Here is a 24,817-nt window from a genome sequence, read left to right as displayed (position 1 = left end):
TCGCCTGTCGCCTGACCGCTTCGAAAGGACCCAAGGCTGGAGACCCGGCCCCTGAACCTGAACAACGGACAAACGTCTCAACGTCCACTGCTGTGCCGAATTTCTCGATTCCACATTGTTCTTCTCTACCACTGGCAAAATCGAGGAAGAATTTAGCCGTGAATTTGCGAGTCCTAAAAAATGACACAAGAATCTGGTAGGACGACAGGGGTCGATGCAAGGTGTGAATCCAAGCGCCGAGTCAAAATCGTCTCGTCTCTCTGCGTCAGGGATTCTGGCGCATGTGAGCGCCCCCGGCATCGGTTGCCATCAGCCCATCAGGGATTCTTCATCAGTGATCAGTGTGCAGTTGCCTGCTCGTCCTCCTCCTACCTGCCCGCCCGCCTGCCTGCAGTCTGCATTTGATTCGTTTTCCGCCCGTGTTTGCTCTTGCTGTCCGGGACCGGCCCCGCGCTTGGCTTCTTGTGATTCATAGTTGGGCAGGGTCAATGCACACGTCGCTGATTTCTTTCTTGGCAGCTTGCTCGTCCACCCTGGCTCATCGTGACAGCCTCTAATCAAAGTAATCATGCGCACAGCGTGGCAGATTGGCAGCTCGCGTGTGCGGTTGCGCGACTCCTGGCCCTGAAATGTGATTACTCTAGGTTCCTAGTATTTAGCATTGAGCGTCAACATTTGCTTAAATTCCTTAGCACTTATTTAACCATTAGCCCCTCTTGCTTGCTGTTGCTTCCGAGGATTGGACACGTCAAATGGGATAGCGGCGTGGTTACATCAACATACAGTAATGAATGAAGATAAGTGCCCAAATCAGGCCTGCCCTCATGGTCAGAACCATGGTTGAAAACAAGTTTCAGTAGCCCTTTTTTTTAAAGAAGAAAAGAAAAGCGCGCGACTTTGAGACGTACAACAGTTGAAGCATTCAACCTCATGTATGTAGTCATGTCAATAGTTTAGTCCATCCCTACTTACCAACCCCGTGTTAGACAACTAATAGTATCGTGGGCATGCCTAAGTGGCACTAGTATTGCTTTACTTTGGGGCTAATGAGTACCCCAAATTAGTTGCAAAAGTAGGTTCTCGTCTGTATTATTTTCCCAGCTAGCTCTTGTCTCTTCTTGTCAGCAGCACTTGTATAATATCGTCTTCTAAAAACAAATGGCAATCCGTATCGTAATTAAGGGGAGTTTGGAGTTTGGATACGAGGTGCTAAACTTTAGCATGGTCACATCAGATGTTCGGATGCTAATTAAAAGGACTAAACATGAGCTTATTACAAAACTAATTGCATAGATGGAGTCTAATTCGTGAGACGAATCTATTAAGGCTAATTAATCCATCATTAGCAAATAGTTATTGTAGCACAACATTGTCAAATCATGGAATAATTAGGTTTAGTAGATTCGTCTCGAGAATTAGATTCCATCTGTGCAATTAGTTTTATAATTAGCCTATGTTTAATACTTCTAAATTAGTATCTAAACATTCGATGTGACGGGTGGTCAAACTTTAGCACCTTGAAGCCAAACATACCCTAATACTGGTGGAGTTGTGGTACTGAAAATGTATGTAGTCTGCTATACCACACAGTGCTTCCGTGCTCGGTCTCTTGCTGATTACCGTTTATGGAATGGTTTATTCCTTGGAAGGTTAGGAGCACATGTTTCTTTTCACAAACAAAGCCTGTTCGCTTCAGCTTATTCAGTCGGCTTATCAGCCACCAAACAGTGTTTTCCTCTCACAACAAATCAGCCATTTCAGCTTTTCAGCCGGCTTATAAGCTGAAGCGAACAGGCCATTCTCTTGGATCCCCATGGTGACTTCTTGATTCGAGTATAACCCACCCATGTGTTCTGCCGATACTCTCTGCTCAAAGAAACCCATTCCAGTATCAGTAACGAGACTGTACATAGTACGGTGCCCAATTCATGGTGTATAGAGTACTGGTACTTCTACTCTAATCTAAGAATTAGGCGTGCCAGCAGTTCTTGTACCCTTAATTTTACATAGAATAAAAATGTAAAATGCACTAGGGTGCCAATAGTATTTCAATCATTCAATCATTTGAGAGTAAGGCCTTGTTTGGAGCCCTCCTTCTTAAAATTAAGGGCCTGTTTGGCAACAAGGTGTTAAAGTTTAACACTCGTCACATCGGATGTTTGGATGCTAATTAGGAGTATTAAACATAGACTAATTACAAAACTAATTGCACAAATGGAATGTGATTCGCGAGACGAATCTATTAAGCCTAATTAGTCCATGATTTGACAATGTGGTGCTACAGTAACCATTTGCTAATGATGGAATAATTAGGCTTAATAAATTCGTCTCGTGAATTAGCACAGGGTTCTGCAATTAGTTTTATAATTAGCTTATGTTTAGTTCTCCTAATTAGCATCCGAACATCCGATGTGATACTGTTAAAGTTTAACACCTCGTATCCCAGAACCCGTGTCCTAATAGTACTTCGATCATTTTAAGAGTAAAATGCGCTGGTGCGTAGTGCCCTCACTCCTCAAAACATATTTTTTACTTCTCCTCTGAAGAGAGCAATGGCGATATCTGCTCTGGAGCTCAGCCTCCGAAATGCCAAACAACATAACAACCCACGGTCTCGCCCTGACGGCCTCCTTAGCTCATCTAGCATGCACATCTGGTTGTGTCGTCAAAGACGCCCTCATTTCAATTTGACAATGATAACCTCTCCTCGCGCAACACATGGATCTCGATCGGACAGCTTAATTGAAGACATGGCTTGGTATATTCTCCAACGAAATCATGTCCCCTGATGCACACCAATCACCCGACGTCCTTCGCGCCAACGCAAAGCACTCATCCACCTGATGATGCATATCATCAAGCTCCCAACAAGAAGATGCAACCAGCCATGGGGGGCGGGGCATTGCCGAGCAGAGATTCCACCATTCATGGCCCATCCTTGCGGCACACAGGTAACGGGTAGAAGGGATCCGTCGTCAGATTCCTTCTCACTGCTCCAGCCTCTCACCGATCAACACAAATCATTCACTCCAGTGGTGATTATGGCATGTGTTGAAACCTGATGCCAGATGAGCCCGGCAGGGAGGCACTGACCTGAGCACGAGAAGGCGGCGGCAGCAGCGGCAGCAGCAGCAAAGGCAAAACCCGAAAAGCAGGGCAGGAGCTTTATCGCTCGCAGGCCATATGCACGCAGCACGCTGAATGATATTCTCGGATTGCAAAGCTTCAGCTATTCACACTTTACACCAACATGTGGACATCCAGACATCCTCCGATCCTTTTCCTCCTACCGTTTCACATTCTTCACACATCCACAAGACCACAACATTATCCCCTGAGTGGAAGCTTGTAAATGCAATTTTGTCTGATATCTTAGCACACACTGTCACCTGTAGCGAAAACAAGAATAATCTAACAGGATATGTATATAAAATAACTGGTGCTTTGCTTTTGCTCGGGAATCTTAGCGTACAGTGGTAGTGGGTTTGTTTTCTACGGCTTGTGTTTGCAAAGCCAGATATTGTGATCTCTGCTTTAGGAAAATAGGATAGGAGAGGCAAGCTGTTTCCTGCTGTCGAAATGGACACAAACGCTTTTCCTAGCTCCACAATCTTTCAGCATACCCGGAAAATACGGTCTCTCTTAGCTTGATTATACTTGTACGTTTGTGCTTGGAAAAAGCCTAGAGCGCATTCATGATGCGCCTTATTATAGTGGTTTCGCTTTCGCAAGAATCGATCATACTCATGAGGAGAGTTGAGGGCTATGTGCGTACGAGTAAAGAGCTTTGGTGGGTACAAAAGGTGATGTTACGTGCATGAGGGCAACATACGAGTAAAGGATGTGAATCTGGGCACGAAACATCTGTTGTAAAGATGTGCAGGGCGCCTGTCTGTTAATGTACCATGGTTGGTGTCAATGCTAAGGCTTGTTACACGGGCTGATATGTTCTTTGAGATGCAATAGAACGTGCATTATTACTAACACTGTACACCATGCGGGTAAGTTAAAAAGATGCCTTTTGACATTTACAAGTTGTCTTACGCCCCATTTGGATCCTTGTAATTGAATTCCATTCTAATAATCATAATTTAGACACAAATTAATTAAGCTAATATAGTTGTATGTGGAATATATTTGTATATTATTGTTGACCATATAGGAGAGATACTTATGTGCTGCACTTCTACTACAGGGAAGCGAGTCAGAAAGCGTGCTATAAGTTGCACATCAGAAATATAGCATGAAGATCTACATAATCAATTTCCATCTCCCACCTCATGAATTTAAGATAGGCTTATATCTAAACTTTAGAAAGTTGTGGAATGCTATATTCCTGAATAGTCTGCTCCATTAAGTAGATTCCCATTCCTTTATTTAATAAAGGGATACAAATGGAGCCTTAGTTTTTAGTAATGTGCACGTCTTGTGCATCCGGGCTACTGGATAGGATTAGCTTTGAGACGTCGAATGAGTTGGACCGTGACACTTGTGTAAGAAAAAAATAGAATGAACCCTACAAATAAATAGATATCATAAAGGTCGAGTTGAAGGCTTGAAGCACTATGGAAAAAGCCGTGACCGAAACAGGAATGAGAAAAGAAAAGAGCTCGCGCTGACCTCTTTGTTAATTTACTTTACATCCCTCTCAATTCTTATCTAGTAGCGTTGTTTAATTAGAAAGATAACATAGGCCATTTTATCTTGTTCGGCATTAAAATACTGTAGTACAAGGTAGTATTATGCACCGTAAAAGATCTTGAGAGCTAATTTCAGGTGGATAAAGAAGATTTCTGGTGGATAAAGGAGAGACACAACACACAAGGTGCCATATCGTTGAGCCGTGTGGAGCAGATTAAAGCCCAGTGTTCCTCGCAAAAAAATATAAATATATAAAGCCAGTGTTTAAGGAGCTTAATCGGGGCCATGCTAGCTAATGAAGCAGCTGCCTAGGAAGCAGCAGCAACATGTCAACAAACAAAGCACAAGGCTGCAGGCTGCACCGCACATTGAACAAAACAGGCTGCACAAAAACCCGGGTTGAGACCGCTGCTTTCCAGTTTGGTTGTGTGTTGTATGTATCACTTTTGTTATCTAGTGGCTTCATCCGCTTTTTACTAAAAGCGCTCATTCTAATTTCTTGCAAGCAGCATATTTTGGTAAAGCAGATGAAACCTAGATCCTAAACCCTAGCACTTACCGTCTGCGTAGCAATTTTCAAAGTGGGCCACGCAATTAAACCGGCAATTTACAGATTACACAGTACTCGTGCACCTTTTGCAGGAAAAATTAGAGCCCCAATCATAACCAGCGCGCCAGATCCGATCTTGCAGCTACTAGCTTATGAGCTGCTAGGAAGGATGCTCCCACTAACACTAATAAGTTGCTGCTGAATAGCACGATTTGTACTTGCACATGGTCCTGTTAACTATAATTCACGGCAGATGTTGCTATAGCATGATTTGTAGTAGTATGCTCGCTGGAACGGCGGACCTGGCGCAGGCGGAGTTGGATCGTATTGGAACCCCGTCAGCGTCGGCCCGTGGATTGGCTGCGCCTTTCCTGCCTTGGTCTTTGACCCGCAATGGTGCCGTTAAGCTCTCTACAAGGGAGCCATCGCACGTAGGAGAGAAGCGAGGAGAGAAGGTGCTGCCACTAGAGCTGGCGAGGGCCGCTAGCACGCATCCTCATGCTAAGCAGACCCCACCAGGTGCTCAGTAATCAGTTCCATCTTCTCTCTCCTTCGGTCGTCTCCCCATCACGATCTTGTGTTCTGGCAGTCTCTCGGCTCCTCCGCTGGGCACGACCAGCGCCGCAAGATGAGGCGTTGGCGGCAGCACGAGGCGGGACGACGAGCGCACCAGGCCACCAGCGAGGAGGAGTAGAGGACGTGCTGCATCTTGTCGCTGTAGACGCAGCGGGGGATGGAGGCGCCGCGGCTTCCTGCGATGGCCGCGACCCGCGGGAGAGGCGCGGCCACTGGCGTGAGCAGGCACGACGATGGCCTGTGCCCGGCATAGGGAGGGAGTGGGGATGAGGAGGTAGAGGCCAGCCAGGCACAGAGCCGCCGGTCCGCCGTCGTGCAGCAGTGCAGGGGCATAGTGGAGCGCAACTAGGCCACCGCGGAGGAGGGAGGGCCGATGAGAGAAGCAGCGCGAGCTCGGGCATGGCCGCGGTGGCACCGCCACGGGCCGAAGGAATGGGGCTTATCTGTCGACGCGTAACAAGTCGGTGAGGATAAGTGGTGCTGGAGGAGGAGATGGCAACGGCGACGGCGGGCGGGGGCGAGGCGGAGCGAGTGGGCTCGATCACAGCGCCATGGGAGAAGAGCAGAGACCGCCGCTACTGGCATCGCCGAGGCGAGGCGGCCTGGGTGGAGCTTGAACTCGACGCCATGGGGGAGGAGCAGGGCGGTGGCTGGTGGGTGTGTAGGTGGAGGCGTGCGGCGTGGGGAGAAGGAAGGTCGGGGCGTGGCCCGCCTGCGCACCGACCATGATGCCATGGCCACGGGGAGAGTCAGAGAGAGAAGAGGCGTGAGGAGAGGATAAGGTTTGGAGCATAGGACCCACACGAAATTAATGTTGTAGTAAGACTGTTGGGTGGATGATCTATAGAGCTTACTACATCCTACATGGACATCACTATAGAGAGCATCTAGCTATAACCATTACATTCTACGTGGACATCCCTGTAGAGAGCGTCTTACTGTAACCATTACGGGTGCCCTTAGCGGTTGCCTGGTACTAGGTCGTTGTTGAGCACGTGTGTTGCACGGCTCGTCGTGTCCTAGGCTCCTAGATAGCGCATGTTTGGTCAATCACTTGCAGTCACGCGCAGCGATGAACCTCTCGTCGCCTCCCTTTCAGTGCTCGCGTTGGTCGTCAGTCGCCGTTCACTAGCAGCCTCAGTAGCTGCAGCTGCCGCGACGGCCACTAACGCCGCAGGCGTGCAAAGGTGGAGAGAGTTGGCCAGGCGTGCTGTTCAGGTGAACCTTAATTACACCAACACGACGAGTCGGCGACCGCCACTGCATCATGACTGAGATTTTGAGATGCGGTTGCACACAAGTTAGTTAAACAACCTGTAACATGACCTAAGCGGCTAGTATTCTTGTGACGACCGGCCCCAAATCTTCCCAGTTAATCTTAATCCGAGCCCCTGATCACCTGTCTAGTTTTCCAAGCCTAAGTGTTCAACCTCCCGACCGGTCCCGACCCCTGAGACCCGACCCCTCCCCGCTTGTCTCCAGTTCCGACCCCGCAAACCCCAGCTCACCGTCGGATCCTTCTAAGTCCTTCCCAAAACGTCCGTTCTATCTGACCGGTGGACCCACGAGATCTTTTTCCCTAGATCTTCCGCGACAGGCGCACTCCAGTTGCATGCCCGCTTCAGAGTTTCCCTGCCGCGTGGCTCAACTTCTCCGACGCCCGCCGCTCCGCCTTGTCTCTGGCCGCGACCGAATGGATTCTCGCGCCCCCTTCCCCAATTGCAGCGGAAGCCCCTCTGCAACCTTTCTGCAACGCCTCGCCTCCCGCGCCCATCATCACATCGCCAGATCCCGGCCGCAGAGCCCGATGTCGCCCATCTTTTCCGTCACTTCGACACAGTTGCGCCGCCTGGTCTTCGCTACCCGACGATTCCTCCTCCGCCAACCCTGACCACGGCAGCGACAGCTCCTTTCCCGGCCCTGTCAGAAGCCGCCCGACAATCTGTTGCTCCGCGCTCGCCCGCGCGCCCGCGGCTGCCTGTCTTCTCACCTGTGCGCCCTCGATTCTAGCGCCGTTAACCCGGTCACTTCCATCAACTCTACCGCACGACGACGCCCGCCTCCGCCAAATCTCAACCACCGGCATACCCGCTCCTGCGCCGCCCTGATGCCAGAGCCCAATGACCGCTGGCGTCATCCCCGAAGTCCTGCACCACCGCCCTCGTCGCTCAATTGCCGCCCAGGCAGAGCACTCCATTGCTTCTTCCCCGGCCATCGCGCCGCTCCCCCTTCTCACTCCCGCGCCGCTTCCCTTCTCCCTTCCCAGCCGCTATAAAAGGGAATGCGCGAGCCCCGCTGGAGTTCCCTCCGCCATCACTGCCTTTCCGCCATTTCTCTTGCTCCCTGCTCGAGCTCCTAGCGCCACACACTAAGTTCCTGAGGAACTCTCCTCTCCGCTCCACTCCGTTTTCCCCAAACCATCCAGCCGCTTGCTCCTCCGTGCTGCGTAAGAGCTCACTTGTGATCCACAAGAAGCACCGCCGCCGCTGGAGCACTGCCGGACCTAGCCTTTGTTCAAAACCTTAGCCCCTCCGCCCAAGTCTGCTTCTTCCCGACCTCAAGATTTCCTTGTAGGAAGAAGGTAAGCTGTCGACCCCAGTCCGCTTCGCTCGACCCCTCTTATCCGCCCGACCCCGGTTCCGTCTCGCCCGACCCTACCTGTTCCGCCGACCCCTCTCCGCCTCGCCCGAGGGCTCGGCTGTAACCTTTTCTTCAAACCGAGGGTGTATGTGTATAACTCGGGAGCCCTTCAGCGTTGAGTCTGAGGATCCCTAGCATACCAAATTCTCTAGTTTAAGGATCAGATCATAAGTTCCTTTCCTCCGACCCTTACCTCTTGATCTCCACCAGCTCCCTTGAACCTTCCCACCCTCCTGCCTTGTGTCGCGAGTTTCTGGGCTTAGACTTGCAAGTGTTGCTGTTGAAATAACCGTCTATACTAACTAATGCATTGCATTCGTGTAGAGCTGCGCCTCGCCGACGGCTTCTACGAGCTGCACCCGGCGCCAGAAGACGACGGTGTAGCTGAGCTCCTGCCCTCTGAAGCCGAAGCCGCCCCAGAAGTCGAGCAGTTCTCTTCCTCCTTGCTCGAAGGCAAGCCCCGGTTGCATGAAAACCCTGTGTTGTTTTACCAGACTTGCGCATGCCTTCTGCAGCATGCTTGTGCATTTACGTATAGGAGTTGTTTGAAACCCTAGATGCATGACTTAGTTGTGCCCATGATCTGAACACTAGCTGTTGGACCGAGTAGCTGCTTTGCTTAACTAGGAGACGGTAAAAGCCGAGTGATTCCCTGTCACTCGCGAGTTGTAGGAGTTGGATGTCTACCCTTCTGTTACAACTGTAAGGACGATGGACGGGGCAGGGTTTGGGTAACTCTTTGGTGGTCGGTTGATCGCCCCGTCTATCTATGAAACTTGACTAAGGCCCGACAGTGGTGGTGTTCGTGATCAAGTGTTTGAAAGTACTAACCTCATACTTAGTATGGGATGAGGAAGCCTAGTACCGGATTGAACCTAAACGTGAGCGGTCGCCCCATTGTTCTTGGAACGGAGTTTCCCCTACTGGATGTCGCACGTGGTGGCATGCGTGGTCACAGAACGGTAGAGGCCGGGTCTGTGGAACCTTGCACCAAAGGAAATGGGCCCGACACGGGTTAGGGGATTGATGGGGAAGGCCGACACAGGAAGCGACCTCCGGGTGCGCGGATGTCGTGAGGTTAGGTTCACCATGCATGGTTAAAGAACTCGAATCGATTCGTCTGCCTCTCACAGTTTGAGACTGCTTGATCGCTATGTCACCCTGAGTAAATGAGGAATCTGATGATGACATGGTTTTGTTGATATATACATACCTTGATTGGTTCTATGATTTCTTAGAATAGGTTGCAAAACCTAGACCGGTTAATGAACTTAGAACCGGAGCTAAAACTTGAAAATAGGGTTTTACTTAGTGCTTTTGGCAAACAAACCTCTCAGCCAAAAAGCCTTGCATGTCTAGTGGTGTGGAGTAGCTTTACTCCTGTCGGTTAAGTCTTGTTGAGCTTAGTAGCTCAGCCTTGTTGTGGCTCCTGTTTTTCAGGTGAAGTTGCTGCTCCTGACCCTTCTCCCGCTAGCACTTGGCCGCCCAAGCTCCCTCCGGGTTGGACGGTCGAGTGGGATCCCTCCTCGGACGGCGAGGAGAGGGATTAGTGATGTCCCGGCTGGCCTCGCTAGGGACGTCCGACCCCGACGTTTTGCTTCCGCTAGTGGTTTTACCTTCTGTTGTCTTTCTGATAACCTTGTAAAACTCTGATGTTTATTTCCTCACTAAAATAAGTGGTTAAGTTGTTAACTTGGTGGACTTGTTGTATTCTCTGGAACCGCTCACTTTCGTGTGGGACTGCTAAAATGGTCCTGTTCAAGTGGTTAAATCGGAGGAAATCCGACGGCACTTCGTGTTTACTCGGCTTAGGCATGAGGGCTTCCCCACGATTTTGTTTGGAGCGGATGGTACCTTCCAGTCAACCTGTCTACACTTTGAGGGCTTCCCCACGATTTTGTGGGACACTTTGAAATGGTTTGGGTACCAGTCCCCACCATTGTACGCAGGACGACTGTATCTGGAGCAGGGCATCCAGACGTGCAATGTACAGGCGGTGGAGCAGGAAGGCCAGCATGGCACATGGAGGAGGAAGAAGACGTTGTAAGTATGATGAGTGGGTCCCACAAATGGTGTCTAACGGAAGGAGAAAACAGTGCTCATCTCGTCTGTTGCAATCTCTCCAACCAAACAAAAAATTGGGATGAACCCATCCTATTCAACCAAACATGAAATGGGATCATCCCATCCCAGAAAATTGAGACGGGACCGTCACGTTCTACATTGTCTCCTATCCAAACACTACCTAAAGCACGATGTCAGGGATCTCAAACTGCAATTCACGGATATCCTTGTCCAGCTCCTCGATCTTCTCCATTGTTACCCACCGCTACTACTGGTTACACAACTTACCACTTCATTTCTAATTTGCTGAGCCTCACACAGATCTCATCTTCATCCTCGTGCCGCTCCAGGCCTCCCGCACACCATGGCTGCGTTGCCCCGGTCCCTGCAGCGCCATGGCCGGCCCACGCTGCCCCAGCTGGCCGCGGCATCGCCACCCCCACCCGCGGGCATCGTCACCCCTGCTCACGTCGGCCACGCAGCCCTTCCCCTACCTCTGGCTGCCGTGCAACTCACGCGCTCGAATTCCTCACCTCGATTTCCGGTTTCCACCTCAGGATGAGGGGTGGCGCAAAAAGGTCCCCGAACGGCAAGTTCGGCGGCGCCGCAATGGGCGGCGGCGGTGGCGGCGAGAGCGCGCAGTGGCGGCGGAATCAATTTGGACAAGAATTTTTGGCCGCGTCGTCCGCTGCCACACCGTCTGCCATCGCGCGCCGGGCCTTGCTGCACCGTCCGCCCTCACGCCGTGGCCCTGCCGCCGCTGCCCCGCGCCGTGGCCCCAACACCGTCCCCGCCGAGTGGAGGAGATTGGCGGGGAGGCGGCCAAGGCGAGCGCGAGTAGAGGAAGAGAGAGGAAGATGAGGGGAGAAGAGAGAACAGAGAGGAAGAGGAGGGGAGAAAAGAGAAGATGATGATATGTGGATCCATTTACAATGGGTAAAATAGATTATTCACGACAAGTCTTCGTATTGTTTAAGCTGGAGCACTGCAACCAGCCAAACACGTATATCAACTCCATATTTTTCTAGAGTTGGTGAAGTGAAACTGGGAAAGTGTGGAGCTGATGGAGTGGAGTTGGTTTTTGTGAGGCCCCTGAGCTGCAACTGCACTCACGAATTGGCCTCTCATAACCGAAGTGACCGCAGCAGTGATCGCTCGCTGTCATCACCTGAAATAAAAATGTCGAAAGAATTTGTTGTGAGCGAATTTACCTTGCAGATGGTTCCAGATCGTATTGACCTCCGGGGTGAGCTCGAGCAGGAGGCCGCCACAGCGGTAGAACCCCTGACGGTCGCTGACGACGTTGGCAGTGTATGGGCGGACGCCTGCGGACGCGGCATGATGGAGAGCCTCGACGGCTACCGACCACCGGAGACGGATGGCACCGACCACTATGACATGCGGCTTGAAGGTTGGCCCACCGTGCGCGGCACGGAGTCCGGCCATGAGACGACAGAGGCGGCCCCGGGCGAGCTCCGACGGGAGCGCCCACATGGAGTACACCTCCTCTACCTCTGGCGACTGGTTGATGGGCTCCATGGCCATACGGATGCTTGCCGGCGGAGCCTGAGAACTGGGGTCGAAATCGGAGAAGGGGCCGGAGGCGGCGAGCAGTGGAGTGACCACTGACCAATCGTGACAATGCGCCCTCCACGCGCGAGACGATGTAAGGGTGTCCGTGCAAAATCGATCGGAGCGTAACATATCCAGATCATAAGAAATTGCCAAGTTTTTTCTCAAGTTTTGACTAGCCAAAAACCAATCAGCCCCATAGATCCAAACCTACTTGGAGACTAAAGACTGAAGAGATATTTATAGTATCATATCATGAACAAAATGCAGGGACTTTTGCTTGACTAAGAAATTAGTCTTAACTCACTCTCAAAGATGTCGCCAGCAGCTTTTTCCAACGCGTGCGTGTCACATGTCTAATGTCTTCCCAGTTGCGTACTAGAACATGGCAAAGTCTTTCCTTTTTTCGTCACTGTTGGTTTTGGGCGGCAGGGATGATGACTGGATGAGCGCGAAAAACAAAAGAAATCACCCTGCAACGGCATCGAGCTGCTGGGACAGGAGGAGCGGCGCACCCTGGACGTCCATGCGCGGGGACGGCGGAGTGACCCGGCCTAGAGCCCTGGAAGCGCAAGCCGAGGTGCAAGGAGGCGCTCACGTCCTTGAAAAGCAGCAACCCGAAGTGCAAGGGGCGTGGTCCAAAACGATTGGACAGTACTACCAGGCTATTTGCAAGATGCCAGTACAAATATCCTTTGAAGTTTCAACTATATACCTATTATTAAAGCAAGCAACATCTCTGACAGCAATTTTTGTCCGTCACGCTCGTTTCGCAAAAAACCCCTCAGCCTTTCGTGAAATCAACACGCAGTCCAATTGTGAATATAGGGGGGGCTCGAGTGGAAAAAAGAGGAAAGCGAGGGATTAAAGGGAAAAGAGCTTAGCTCCCTCGTCCCCCTCTCTCGGGGGATCGAGATCCGCGCACTCCGTTCGGCCGTCCGGCTCCGGGCCCGGCGCCGCCCGGCAGTGGACTGGCGGGCGGCGGCCGGAGCGGGGTGCCCCGATGCTCGCCCACGCTGCCCCTGCGCGCAGCCTCAGCCGGAGCTCGTCGGCGACTGGGAAGGCGCCGTCGGGGGAGCACGACTGCGAGCACCGGAGACACGCCAGATTCAAGCGGAGCTACGACTTCGACCACGAGAGGAGGGGCGGGGGCGGCGTCGACGAATACGATTGGGGCAGGGAGGGGGCCGCGGTGTCCACGCCCTCCCCGCGCCGCCGGAAGCCGGAGCGGAAGCGGTATCTCTAGAAGTTGGAGGTGGAATACGGGAGCAGCAATTGAGAAAGAGAGAGAGAGAGAGTTCTTGGACGAATCCATCCAAGAAGTCCAGAGGGGACAAGGAAGCAGGGGAGGGAGCAACCATCGTTTGGAGCTAGGAGTGGGGTAGGGGATCGATGGAGATGGAGAGCCCGCGGAGCCCCGAGGCGGAGATCGGGCTCCGGGTGGAGGACCTGTGGGAGGTGGCGGAGTCGCAGCACTCGTCGTCTGAGAAGCTCAACTCCTGCTTTGAGGACATCGCCATCGCGTCCTTCCCGAGCACGCACCCGTCGCAAGGTATTGCCTGCTATCTTCCTCATCAGTTTCACTTCCGCTCCGTTTCCTGCCTTGGTTTAGAGGTCAATTCTAGCTCCATGCGAATTCGACCAATTTTTTTAAAAAAACTTTGATGCAGCGAAATTCACCCACCCAATTTATCTTGATTTATCATCTTTGATCCGCTCCCATTCCGGTCCTGGTTACAGACCGTTAGTTCGCTCTCAGTGCAGAACGCATAATACTGAAAGTAGCAGTGCGTGTGAGCTTGGATGCAACTGGATGCAGACGAACAGTTCTATCGGTGCCAATTGCATTTACCTCTGTCTTATTGTTCCTATTATCTTGTTGGTGTTAAGAGCCCCTTGCTCCATCTGTTGCTGGCACTGCGGTTCTGATAGCTCCAACAGATGAAAGAATCAGTCCACTTCTTGAGTTCTGTCGACGCTGAGGTCGAACTCGCCTGCGAGGGCGGCTGCTGCAGGGAATGAGAAGACCCTGGTGCAGCCGACGCACGGGCCATCTTGCCTGCAACTTTCCAAATTATGCATGCACAATGGTATGGATGAATGATGCTGCTGCTCTAAAGTCTTGACGGGATGAGCTTGAGGTACACTATTCTTTCTTCATATGATTGCCACCATGTTTTCTCTTGGGTGTACTTGGTGTTGCCATCATGTGTTGCCTAGACACTAAAGGCTTCCGAAGGACACACTGTGTTTTGTGCAAAGGCTCATTTGGTTTGCTAACCGGTTGCTTATGTTACAAGATTGTTCAATTTTCAGTTCGATAGATTGTGCTACTGCCGCCTTTGTGAAACCTCTTTGCCGTGCACTTGATTGTAACTATGATCCATCTTCAGGCCCAGCAAGCTGGAGGAGAAGCAGGTGAGTGAGTGAATCCACGGCCTTTGCCCCATGCCTTTCTGTTCCTGTTACTCGGTCTGTTACTCGATCTGGCAAATGGTGTGATGTGAATTTACATGATGGATTTGTGTGCGTGTGCCTGTGCAGGAGAGCAAGGTGCTCAAAGGGGTGTTTGGATACGAGGTGCTAAATTTTATCAAGGTCACATCGGATATTCGGATGCTAATTAGAAGGATTAAACATGAGCAAATTACAAAACTAATTGCACAGATGGAGTCTAATTCGCGAGACGAATCTATTAAGGCTAATTAATCCATCATTAGAAAATGGTTATTGTAGCACCACATTGTCAAATCATGGATTAATTAGGCTTAATAGATTCATCTCGCGAATTAGACTCCATCTGTGCAATTAGTTTTGTAATTAGACTATATTTAATACTCCTAATCAGTATCCAAACATCCGATGTGACAGGTGCTAAAGTTTAGCACGGTGTTCCCAAACACCCCCCAAGTTCCTGAGCTTCATGTGGAACCCGATGTCCTGGGTCATGGAGGCAGCCGCCATCATGGCCATCGCGCTCGCCAACGGAGGAGTAAGTGATGATTCTCACGGTGGGTGTCTTGTTGTTGCCGTGGGTTCAGAGGGTTTGATGTGTTTTGCTGATTTTTCAGGGCAAGCCACCGGACTGGCCGGACTTCGTAGGGATCATCACTCTGCTCATCATCAACTCCACTATCAGTTTCACCGAGGAGAACAATGCCGGCAATGCCGCTGCCGCTCCCATGGCCCGCCTTGCCCCAAAGGCCAAGGAGTGTTTTCTAGAGAGAATTGTTTTGTTAGTATTGGCCTCCGAACTGATTTTTATTTTTCTTTTCATAAACACGGCAGGACTAGGAGGGCTTCTTTTTTACTATATTGATATTTCACCTCTTTTCTATATCTCTATTTAATGTTAAAGCATTTTGCCACCAATTTTCGTCCATCACATAGAATTGGTAAAAAAACGAAGAAAAATCGACTCCCACCACGTGAACCAGATCACGGAGTGCAAAACCGGAGAAAAACAGCCTCTGTAACCCGGAATCGAAAGAATAACCGCATCCCCTAGCTGTACTACCCCTGAACCAGAGGAAAACCGCGACCCCACCTGTGAACCGCCCTCGGGAAAAAAGTGAGTAAAAATCCTCGCCCGCTGAAAGGAAAAAAAAGCGAGTACAAATCCTTAAAAAAAGAGGAGCCCGGGTGGATTTCCAACTCAGTCTTTCAACTACCCAGGAAGGAGGTCTATGACCGCTGACCGGTTTGAACTGTGCTAGATTATCTTACGTGGTGCAATACGGTCATATCTATTTTTTTTTGCCTATAGCAACTTCTTGGTTAAATGGATAATTATAGAAACATAATGAGTATTCAAATAGAAGGAAACATGTTAATTCAAATTTTTATTAGAAAAAGAGTAGATAATTCATTGAGTGTAACAAAAACTAGGGTATAGAATAAAAAATAATAAAAATGAATACAAATACAATTTGACCGTAGCAACGCACGGGCATCTTGCTAATACAAAGAAAAGAGGAACAACATATGTTTCATGCTTGTGCCAGAAACTCTTCCTTTTCATCAACTATATAAAGTAATAAAACATATGCTCGTACCAAATACTAAGTCTAACGCAGGACTATGTATATCAATTCCTAAAATTGACCCAGATACTGTAATCAACCTTTATGGTCTCCCAAAACTCGGGTGCTTCTTCTGGTCCCAATCCACACGCCCATATGTTTCTGCCTTCTGCGCCACCGTGTTGTGCAGCTCCAGCAGATAGCGGTACGAAAGCTACCTCACCCTCCCTGTCAACGAGGTCTACGCGGATTGTTTCGGGCCAATCATATAGCCTTGGGACGAAGATCTTGTTCTGCATCCACTTCACGCCGGTCTTCACCATCGTGGTCGTGAGGGTGCCGGTGAACAATGCCCGTCCCTCCAAGCTCTTCACCTCCTCCCACTCCATATTTTGCTCGTTGAGCTTGACGACATGCACAAGGGGCCCGCGGCAGCCCATGAGCACGGCCATGAGCTCGCCTTCATCAGACTCAAACAGGTAGTAGCCATCGCACTCGAAACCAAAGCCTTTGGGCACGTCAAGAATCTTGAATCCTTCGTCGAGTCGGCTATCGTCATACACCGCCAACCTCCTGTCAACATCCAATAGGTAGAGCAAGCCGCGGTGGAAGACAGGGTTCGTCATCGGCGATACGTTAAGCCGCCCAAGATCATGGTTGTACTCCGAGAATTGCCAATCGTACCATCCACCGCCATCGCTCTCGATGGCGCGGTATATCTCGAACATGTTGATGCCGAACATTCGTTGCGCGCCATCGTAGACGACGACGTCAAAGCCTGTGCGCTCCAGCGGACACAAGCTGTAGGTCTTGCCTGTCACGAGGTTAGTGTGAACAACAATTAATTCAGTACCGTCATGCTGGCACAGCGTCAGACGGTGCCCGTTTGCACAACTGAATTTAGCGTTAGGGGTTTCCAATGTCTTGTCGACCTCAAAATTCTTGTGATAATACGGGCTGTAGTAGCGGATGTTGGTGGAGCCGACATCGGTGGCGTTGAGGAGGATGGGGGTGATCCACGCCGGGTAGAACGGCGACACCGCAGAACGCCAGTGCTTGCATGTCGCGGCGAAACTCGGGTGGCTGGACCATGGTAGTAGGTTGACGATGGTTTTGAGTAGGTCGGCCGGGAGGGATGACCAGCTCTGTTCCTGCGTCGCCGTCGACGTGGTGTCCTCCATCGACCTCCTTTGCTCCCGGCGCGTCGTGATCGACGGCTCTAGGGAAACAACGGGTGCGGTGTCCGGCGACTTTTTCTTGCGTTGATCTGATCGATTTTTGTGTTTGATGCAGGCACGGGTGAGTTGTTCCCAATCCATGTCTCTTCACGTGCTTGTCTAGTTGTTTTTGTGTTCCGTTTGGGACTCTAGGGCTGATTGTGAATTTGGACGTACGGCGGGCGCACGGACGTGGCGCAGCAGGAGACCTGACGCGTAAAAAGTATTGTGTCACGACTTTTCGCCGCCACACGCCGGGCTGTCAGAAAAGCCGTCTCTCTCCCACGCCGAGCTAGACCGCTACCTTCGGCGCTACCTTCGGCGCGCCGGCGGCCGCAGCCCCCTCCTCCCCGGCGCGGCGGCCCAGCGGACCTCCTCCTCCCCGACGGCGGCCGCAACCCCCTCCTCCTCGGCGCGGCAGCCGCAGCCCCCTCCTCCCCGGCGCGGCGGCCCGGCGGCCTCCTCCAGGCGTGGTGTCCTCCTCCCATGCCTCCTCCTTTCTCTAAGATGGCGCAAGTCTGCGCCCGCTCTCGATGCCGTTCGCCTCGTCTGCCTCTAGCTTTGCCGGCCTCCTGTAGCAATCGGTAGGATAGGGGTTATTTTGCAGTCTTGCGGTGCGGGACTCCAACCTCTGTATTTGCCGTTCAGGGGCTTTTGGCGATCCGCGGTGCGGATAGCCTACGCATCCTCTGGAACCCTAGGCACGCCGCCGCCATAGCCACGTCGCAATCCCCACCGTGGTCGCAGCCGCCATGGCGCGTTCAGACGGACGGGATCCCTTCGCAGCGCGTATCCGGAGGAGCGCACCCCCACTTTCCCTGGTTTTCCATGGATCCGCCGTCAAGGGTCGTCGATCTGCATAGGGCAGGCGTGCATCTTGCCGGAGGAGCCGGAACCGGCCCTGGCTTTCCATGGCGGTGAAGGACTTCGGCCGCTCCCATCTGTCAAGGTTAGTTCATCTGCCGACGGTCTGCTATGCAGGGGCCGTCCGTTGTCTATCGGTTCCTCTCTCGGTGCTGCTCCCATCTGTCATGGCTTTTCCCTGTAGATCTACTGCTACATCTGTACAACTGAGAAGTTTGGTGACAAGACTTGCATGCCTTTATTTACTTAACTTTTAATAATATAAATCTGTCTGTTCCTTTTAATATATGTTGTGACACTACAACAATGTTTGGCACAGCTTCCTTCTACGGAGGACGAGGGCGGATTCTGGTTAGAAGTCTGCTTCTGTTCCTCTATTTAATGTCAGTTTCACTTAAGTTGCTGCATAATGCGGATGAGAGGTAGCACTTTACAAATTTTTTTGTGTCGAGAAAATGCAGTACATTTTTGCCAAACATTCTTATGTTATTGACACTAGAGAATAAAAGAAGTTATACTACAACTTAACAAGGAGTTTGTAAATAGGGTGGATGCTCAAAAAGTACAATAAACAGAGGCTTTTAAGTATTTGTATGATTTATATTGTATGCTAACAAGGATGTGATCCTTGTAGATTCCTACATGCAATTTTTTTGGGGTGTTTGGTTTGATAGATGAACCCATTCTACATTGTCTTGCTCATTATGAGTTCATCTTATGAATTGTGATGGAATGACTTCATTACTAATGTTTATACTAATTATGTGTATGTGAGGAATGAAGTGATGCTGCATTAAAGTTTTGCATTCCTCAAGGAGATTTGGATGTGAGGAGGTAGTGATGGATAATCTCATTCCTCAGACCAAACGAAACAAGTTTTAACTATTTGGTAGTTAATAGCTGCAGACCTCATGGATTTATGTTGAAACGCTATCTTATTGATCTTTGTTTTTACCTTAAAATTGATTAGAGCATCAACTCAGTCCAACTCGTTACTCGTAGTTTTTGTCGTTTTTCTGCAATGGATTTGATCAGCTCATTGAAGTTTAATATCGTTTTTAACCTCAACTAACTCTGCAATGGCCATGCTTACAGGAGTGGTGGATTTTTAGCAATGTTATCGATGATCCAAGATTTCCTGCTGCTCTTCCTAGCTTGAGATACCAGTTGGTTGGGGAGCGTGGCTGTTGTCATTTCAAACCATTGATAATCCTGTGGCCTTCGCGCATGCTTGGCTCAAGTGTTTGAAGGTATGCACTTCCATTGTCTTTTGCCTACCAAACTTTACCAGTGAATGCACCTGATTTCCTTGGGGTGTTTGTTTGTGTTCTAGAAGAACTGGTTTCCGCTGGGTGTATGTTTGTGGTCTAGTGTTATCCTCAGTACTTTGTGTTTGTCCATTTATAAGATGGCAGCAGCAACTTAAAGTAGTGGGTGGGCTAGTGGTGCTGATAGTTCTTTCAGTAGAACATTATCATGCAGGGTAACATGATTCCAGAATCAGAATAGCTGTAATCGCTTTCAATGGTGTCTTACCTCTTATTATGGAGTAGGAAAATTAGATCGCAGCTTACTTCTCCATACCCAGAGTACATATTAAGCATACAAGGTTACCTCTCCATACCCAGAGTACATATTAAGCATACAAGGTTACCTCTCCATACCCAGAGTACATATTAAGCATACAAGGTTACCGAAATTTAAAATATTCTAAATCTTTGAAAAGAGTTATCGTAGTAGCATAATCAGCGACTTCTGTTTGAGCCGACTTTCCTCGTTACTCCTTTCCATTAGCACCTGCACTCTGCAGAACAAATAGAAAAGTTAGGGTACAACAACATACTTGTTGAAAAATGAAATGCTGTACTCAAGAGAGTTTCAGATATGCAATCAGATACTTATTTTAGGCAAAATTGCTCATATAGCATTTCTTCAGCCTGGTTTGTGATTTTAACATTATCTAGTCTCCAATTTTGCTCAGCTAGCAGTACCCCATCATGTTTAAAAAGGACTGCCCAGATTATATGTGAACCTATCTACAAGTTGCCATTAAGACCCCTCCCTCGTGTCCTGCACTCCTGCTTGCTCTCCGGTGCTCCTCCATCCCCAACTCCAGGGGCATGCTGTACTCTCCGAGGTTGGTCGACTTTACTGCACCCCAACCTTTCACCTAATAGCCATATGTGTTCTCTTGATTCTGTTTTGCTGCTCCCATGCTAGCGCGGCCCTACGTACCCAAGTTCCCATCTCCATCCCCTGTGTGCAGCCATCTCTGACACTCTCTCAACAAGTTCGCCCACAGGCTGCTGGTAGCCACGCCACCCTGCCTACCTCCAGCTCCAGTCTGTGCACCTGTGGGGGGACAAGTGTCTCACCAGACCACGACACCTCCACCAGGTGCAGAACCCATTCTAGCCATTCTTCCTCAACCCACCCCATAGAAATTGAAGTAGCAAATCACTTGAGCGTGGATAGATAGCCGGTGTAGTCCTCCAGGATAAAATCTGCCCCACCTAAAATTTCGGTCATGGTCTGCCGTTGCTAGAACTGGATCAAAATTGGTCATTTGCTTGCATAGCACCATGCCCATGCCTTAGCACAAGGTTTTCACATGCGCACGCTCCCAGGCCTTTCAAAACTAAAACATACAAAATTAACTATGTATGCATTATTTTCTAACGAATTGGTTTAAGGCCTGCTGGTGCTTTCTGCGCCGTAGCTTTATACAGAATGAAACATGGAAAAACCTTAAATCCTTCCTAAGTTTATACCTATGAAACAACAACTCGCAGAAGGCACATATTTATGGTTTGGATGTTTGACCTAGTAGTTTGGGAAATAGTGACTAATTTTGATATACCATGATTCTTGATGGTTACTTGTTGGATACTGCCCAACCAAGCTTGGCCTACTAAGTGCACATAACCTATGCTGCCTATGCCCTAATCCCTTTCCAGCTGCAACTTCCTCCTGCACAACACTTTTCCCACTGGCCTCCACACCCGCAGATCACCACCTGCATGCGGCAACTCCTGCAGATCCAGGGGCGGACGTAGTAGAGGGACATGGGTGTACAGATGTACACCCATTATTTTTTGCAAAACTCTAGCAGCTAGTATGTATAATCCATGTGCTAGCTCATAGTTAGTCCAGAACTTGTATATTTGAGCTGAAGCATTCAAAATAACCCAGCCAATCTTATATTCTACTGCCGGCCCTACTATCATTGCCCACCAAATGTGCACTTGACTACTTGAGCCACCGTTCCAATGCCTCTCTTGTTGTCGTTGCTTTGAACATCAAACAAAAATAAGACGTTTGATGAGCGGCGGCGCCCACCTCATCAGGCAGCACGGGCATGGTAGAGGAGCAGATGGTGAGTGTGCGTAATGTCCAGGCGCAAATGCGAGTGCTAGAATGAGGGCCAATATCAGCGGGGGGCTAGTAAGCGCTGTCACAGAAGGCTCCGGCGGCTGGCTGCGGGAAGTATAGAAGAAACTGAAATTCCTTTTCATATAGCTACTGATACTGATATTGAAGAAGAGAAACTGAAATTGCAAGGACAAAGCTTTGATTGATGGGACATCCTGTGGTGTTGATAATTCATGAGGGTTAACATGACTATATGAGCAAATTCTTGAATATGTTGGACAATTTATGATGGTATAACAGGCTTTCGTATGATCATGAGTAGAGGAGTGCTATGTTAATGTCAATGATCAAGCTGCTGCAAGACGAATATGTATTGCATTAGCGCCGAGTCAACCTGAGGGTATGATTTTCCAAAAGTATAATATATATCGTGTAGCCCCAAAAAAACACCTAAACGTCAAGTATAGTCAACTATGTGTTATGATTGCTTATGTGGACCTTTTCCCCCTCTTTTATGGAGGCACATCCTTCGAAATTTCCGGTACACCCAATTCTGAAATCTTGCGTCCGCCACTGTGCAGATCACCACCTGCATGCGGCAACTCCTGTTTCCTCCTCTGTTTCCTACATATCACAGATCACACTTTCTGTCCTCTTACCCTCCCAGTTTGAAAACATGCTACATGCCAGTAGCAAGCGGTTCCCAGCATGATAAGATGGCAGCAACAACTTAAGTAGTGGACTAGTGGTGCTCATGCAAAAGCCTGGATGTGGAATCAATTGGAAATGTAGAGTAGTTACTGAACTGAAAATAAGATGCATACATAAGGGCATGCTTGGAAGCCTTGCCGCCGCTTGCTATGCCAGGCTAGGCAAGATTATTGGGAAACTGGGCCCCTAAATTTCTTTCCTTGCTTACCCCATTTGGTATTTGGTACTTTCAAATTTCTACATCTCATGAGTAACTTTTATTCCAATTCTGACATGCTCTTAATTTTCAGGAGGCCAGGCCATGGGAAGCGTAGGCCATCTATTCCTATTATTCCTATTAGCCCAACTGTTATCAATCCCAAGTTTCAGATTCACCACTGTTAGCTATGCACTTCAGAAGCCTACTTATTGGAACCACAAGCAAAAGGATGTTTAAGACTCATGATGTAGTAAATCCATAAATTTTATGGAATGCAAAATAAAAAAAAAGAGTAGAATTGACACAAGATTTCGCCGTGCCTGCGGGCAACGAGCTGGTCGCCAGCCAGGTTTCAACCCCATGTGTAATTTCGATATATTACTGTGAGTAGGATCGGTAGTAGGGTCGCTCACCTCAGATCTGCTGCGCGCGCTGGGAGCGGGCTTGCTGGGCCTCCAGCTCCCTCTTCTTGGCGCGGCAGGTGTTGTAGTGCAGGCTGAACTCCAGCAGGGCTTCCTCGAACTTCCGCTTGCAAATCTGGCACTGGTACACCGTGCCCCCAGGCTTGATGGGTGCCGCCTTCTTCGTGGCCTTCTTCCCGGCCTTGCCCATCGTCGTTGTCGTTGGGTGAGGGGCGGCGGCTGCGGTGGTGACGGTGAGGGGCGGCGGCTGCAGTGAGGGCCGGCTGCTGCGATGGGAGCGGACAGGGTGTGAGCTGGGTTGGTGCGTGAGTTGAGTTAGGATTGTTGTTGGGCTGTATGGGCCAGTTCTGTCCTTTTCGTCAGCCCTTGATGTGTTTTGAGGCCCACTGAGTTGAGGTTAGGTGAAATCTGACATGTCGACCCTATCCGCACCAGAACAAAATGTTTTTGGCAGGCATATTGGTCCCGTAGCAGTTGCTACAGATGCCTGATGTTACTACTAATACCGAAGTGCTCTGGAATCTCAAGGTCCTTGCCGTGCAAAGTAGATGCTTGGTCAAATGTGCCGCCACGGCAGCAGATCGCTGCTGGGGGAGGTTCAGGTGTTGCCTAGCATACTTAAACATGCATATAAAATCTTTCAAAAATATATAAATAAAGCAGAGGAAGAACGAACAAAGGAATTAATTGGGGTTATAATATACGAAAATGAAGCCATAGCTAATTTAGGGTTCGTAATAACGAAAGAGTTCTATCAACTAGGAGCCACTAAAAGCACTAATATCAGGAGAATTTCAAAGTCATGTTATCGAAGAGTGATGTAAAGTTTGTCTTGAAACCAAAAATCAGTGGTAACGAGGGCTGTGTATACCTTTGCGAGTAGAATCTTTCCCAAAGCATTGAAACTTGTTACATTCATTTTTGTCTTTCAACAAACTCAAAGTTCACTCATTCACATCGGCTGATTCGTGAAGGTCACCTATGTAGGGGTGATCTTGCCACATGACTCCCACACTCTATGATTTTTGCTCAAAGACTGCGGAAAGGTTGATTTTGGCTCCTGGACACTCCCGAGATGTGAATATGAGCTAGACACAATCCATTAGTATATCTATGATTTTTGCTCAAAGACTGCGGAAAGGTTGATTTTGGCTCCTGGACACTGAATATGAGCTAGACACAATCCATTATCATATACTATATGATACCGAAGTAGAAATTAAAGAAAATACCAGTGGGAGAGAAAATAGTGCAATAAGGAGTTGTAGACAACCCAAGGTTTGAACTACAATCCTGTTTTGCATACACTTTGTAACAACTGATTCTTCTAGCAAATCCGAAATAATTAAGCTTATAATCCATTTTCTTTATCACAGTTAATTCATGTAGTGTAATCTTGTGCTGCACAAAACTCAGGTAGCCGCGATCCAATCCTTCCTCTAATTAACGGTACATCAAGTTGCAGGCATCAAAAAAATATGGTCTTGCGAATCCGGAATTTCTGGGCCAGGGTTATGCATGGCAGTGGTTCCTTGCTCCATGTCATAGACATACAAACCTTTGTCACAGTAGTTGCAGAAATAAATGCAATTCGCCTTGAAACCAAACTCGTCTGCCGGCAGCGACGCCCCAAACTGGTCTTCACCGACGAAGAACACCCTGTTGCTACCGAGTCCTGCCACCTTCACCCAGGCGCTCCTAGACCATTCCAGCTTTTGCACTTGAACACACAAGATCTCGAAGTTTACAGTAAAGGCCGTGCCCCAGAACACCACCATGAACATGTTGGATATATAAGCACTTTTAGTTTTAACTTAATCCAGAAATAAATCATGAATATGATGAACAAGCAGCAGATTAAACTAGACATGTCTACGCAAGATCTAGACAAGTCTATCATTGCAAATAGAATCAGACATTCTACCATACTATCCAGTGCTATCAGACTGCAACAGATCATAATAGCT

General features: G+C 49.3%; 2 protein-coding genes and 2 long non-coding RNA genes across 6 annotated transcripts; 1 reads left to right on the top strand and 3 right to left on the bottom strand.

The window, feature by feature from the left end:
- Nucleotides 1-11,595: 11,595 nt before the first annotated feature.
- On the bottom strand, nucleotides 11,596-12,010 carry LOC117844225 (cyclic phosphodiesterase-like). Its single transcript, XM_072291853.1, has 2 exons — nucleotides 11,683-12,010; nucleotides 11,596-11,639 (listed from the first exon to the last, which is right to left on the bottom strand). Exons 1-2 carry the CDS (start codon nucleotides 12,008-12,010, stop codon nucleotides 11,596-11,598), a joined length of 372 nt encoding a protein of 123 aa, XP_072147954.1.
- Nucleotides 12,011-15,853: 3,843 nt separating this feature from the next.
- LOC117844224 (uncharacterized) lies at nucleotides 15,854-17,422 on the bottom strand. The gene has a single exon (XM_034724978.2). It carries the CDS (start codon nucleotides 17,382-17,384, stop codon nucleotides 16,131-16,133), a length of 1,254 nt encoding a protein of 417 aa, XP_034580869.2. The 5' UTR covers nucleotides 17,385-17,422; the 3' UTR covers nucleotides 15,854-16,130.
- A 102-nt stretch (nucleotides 17,423-17,524) lies between these two features.
- Nucleotides 17,525-23,377, top strand: LOC117843926 (uncharacterized). 3 transcript variants are annotated; one of them, XR_011897643.1, is made up of 4 exons: nucleotides 17,525-18,980; nucleotides 19,242-19,396; nucleotides 20,128-20,283; nucleotides 22,520-22,735. It is a non-coding gene; the product is annotated as an uncharacterized lncRNA (long non-coding RNA). The 3 variants fall into 3 exon arrangements; XR_011897642.1 differs by lacking the exon at nucleotides 20,128-20,283 and adding an exon at nucleotides 22,924-23,377 and having other exon boundaries at nucleotides 17,530-18,980; nucleotides 22,520-22,777; XR_004637861.2 differs by lacking the exon at nucleotides 20,128-20,283 and adding an exon at nucleotides 22,888-23,377 and having other exon boundaries at nucleotides 17,530-18,980; nucleotides 22,520-22,777.
- On the bottom strand, nucleotides 19,657-22,977 carry LOC117843927 (uncharacterized). The gene is made up of 2 exons (XR_004637862.2): nucleotides 22,842-22,977; nucleotides 19,657-19,950 (listed from the first exon to the last, which is right to left on the bottom strand). It is a non-coding gene; the product is annotated as an uncharacterized lncRNA (long non-coding RNA).
- Nucleotides 23,378-24,817: the final 1,440 nt, after the last annotated feature.

This window comes from Setaria viridis, chromosome 2 (assembly GCF_005286985.2).
Source record: "Setaria viridis chromosome 2, Setaria_viridis_v4.0, whole genome shotgun sequence".
In the NCBI taxonomy this organism is placed as follows: Eukaryota; Viridiplantae; Streptophyta; class Magnoliopsida; order Poales; family Poaceae; genus Setaria; species Setaria viridis.
This window is presented reverse-complemented; position numbering and strand designations above follow the sequence as displayed.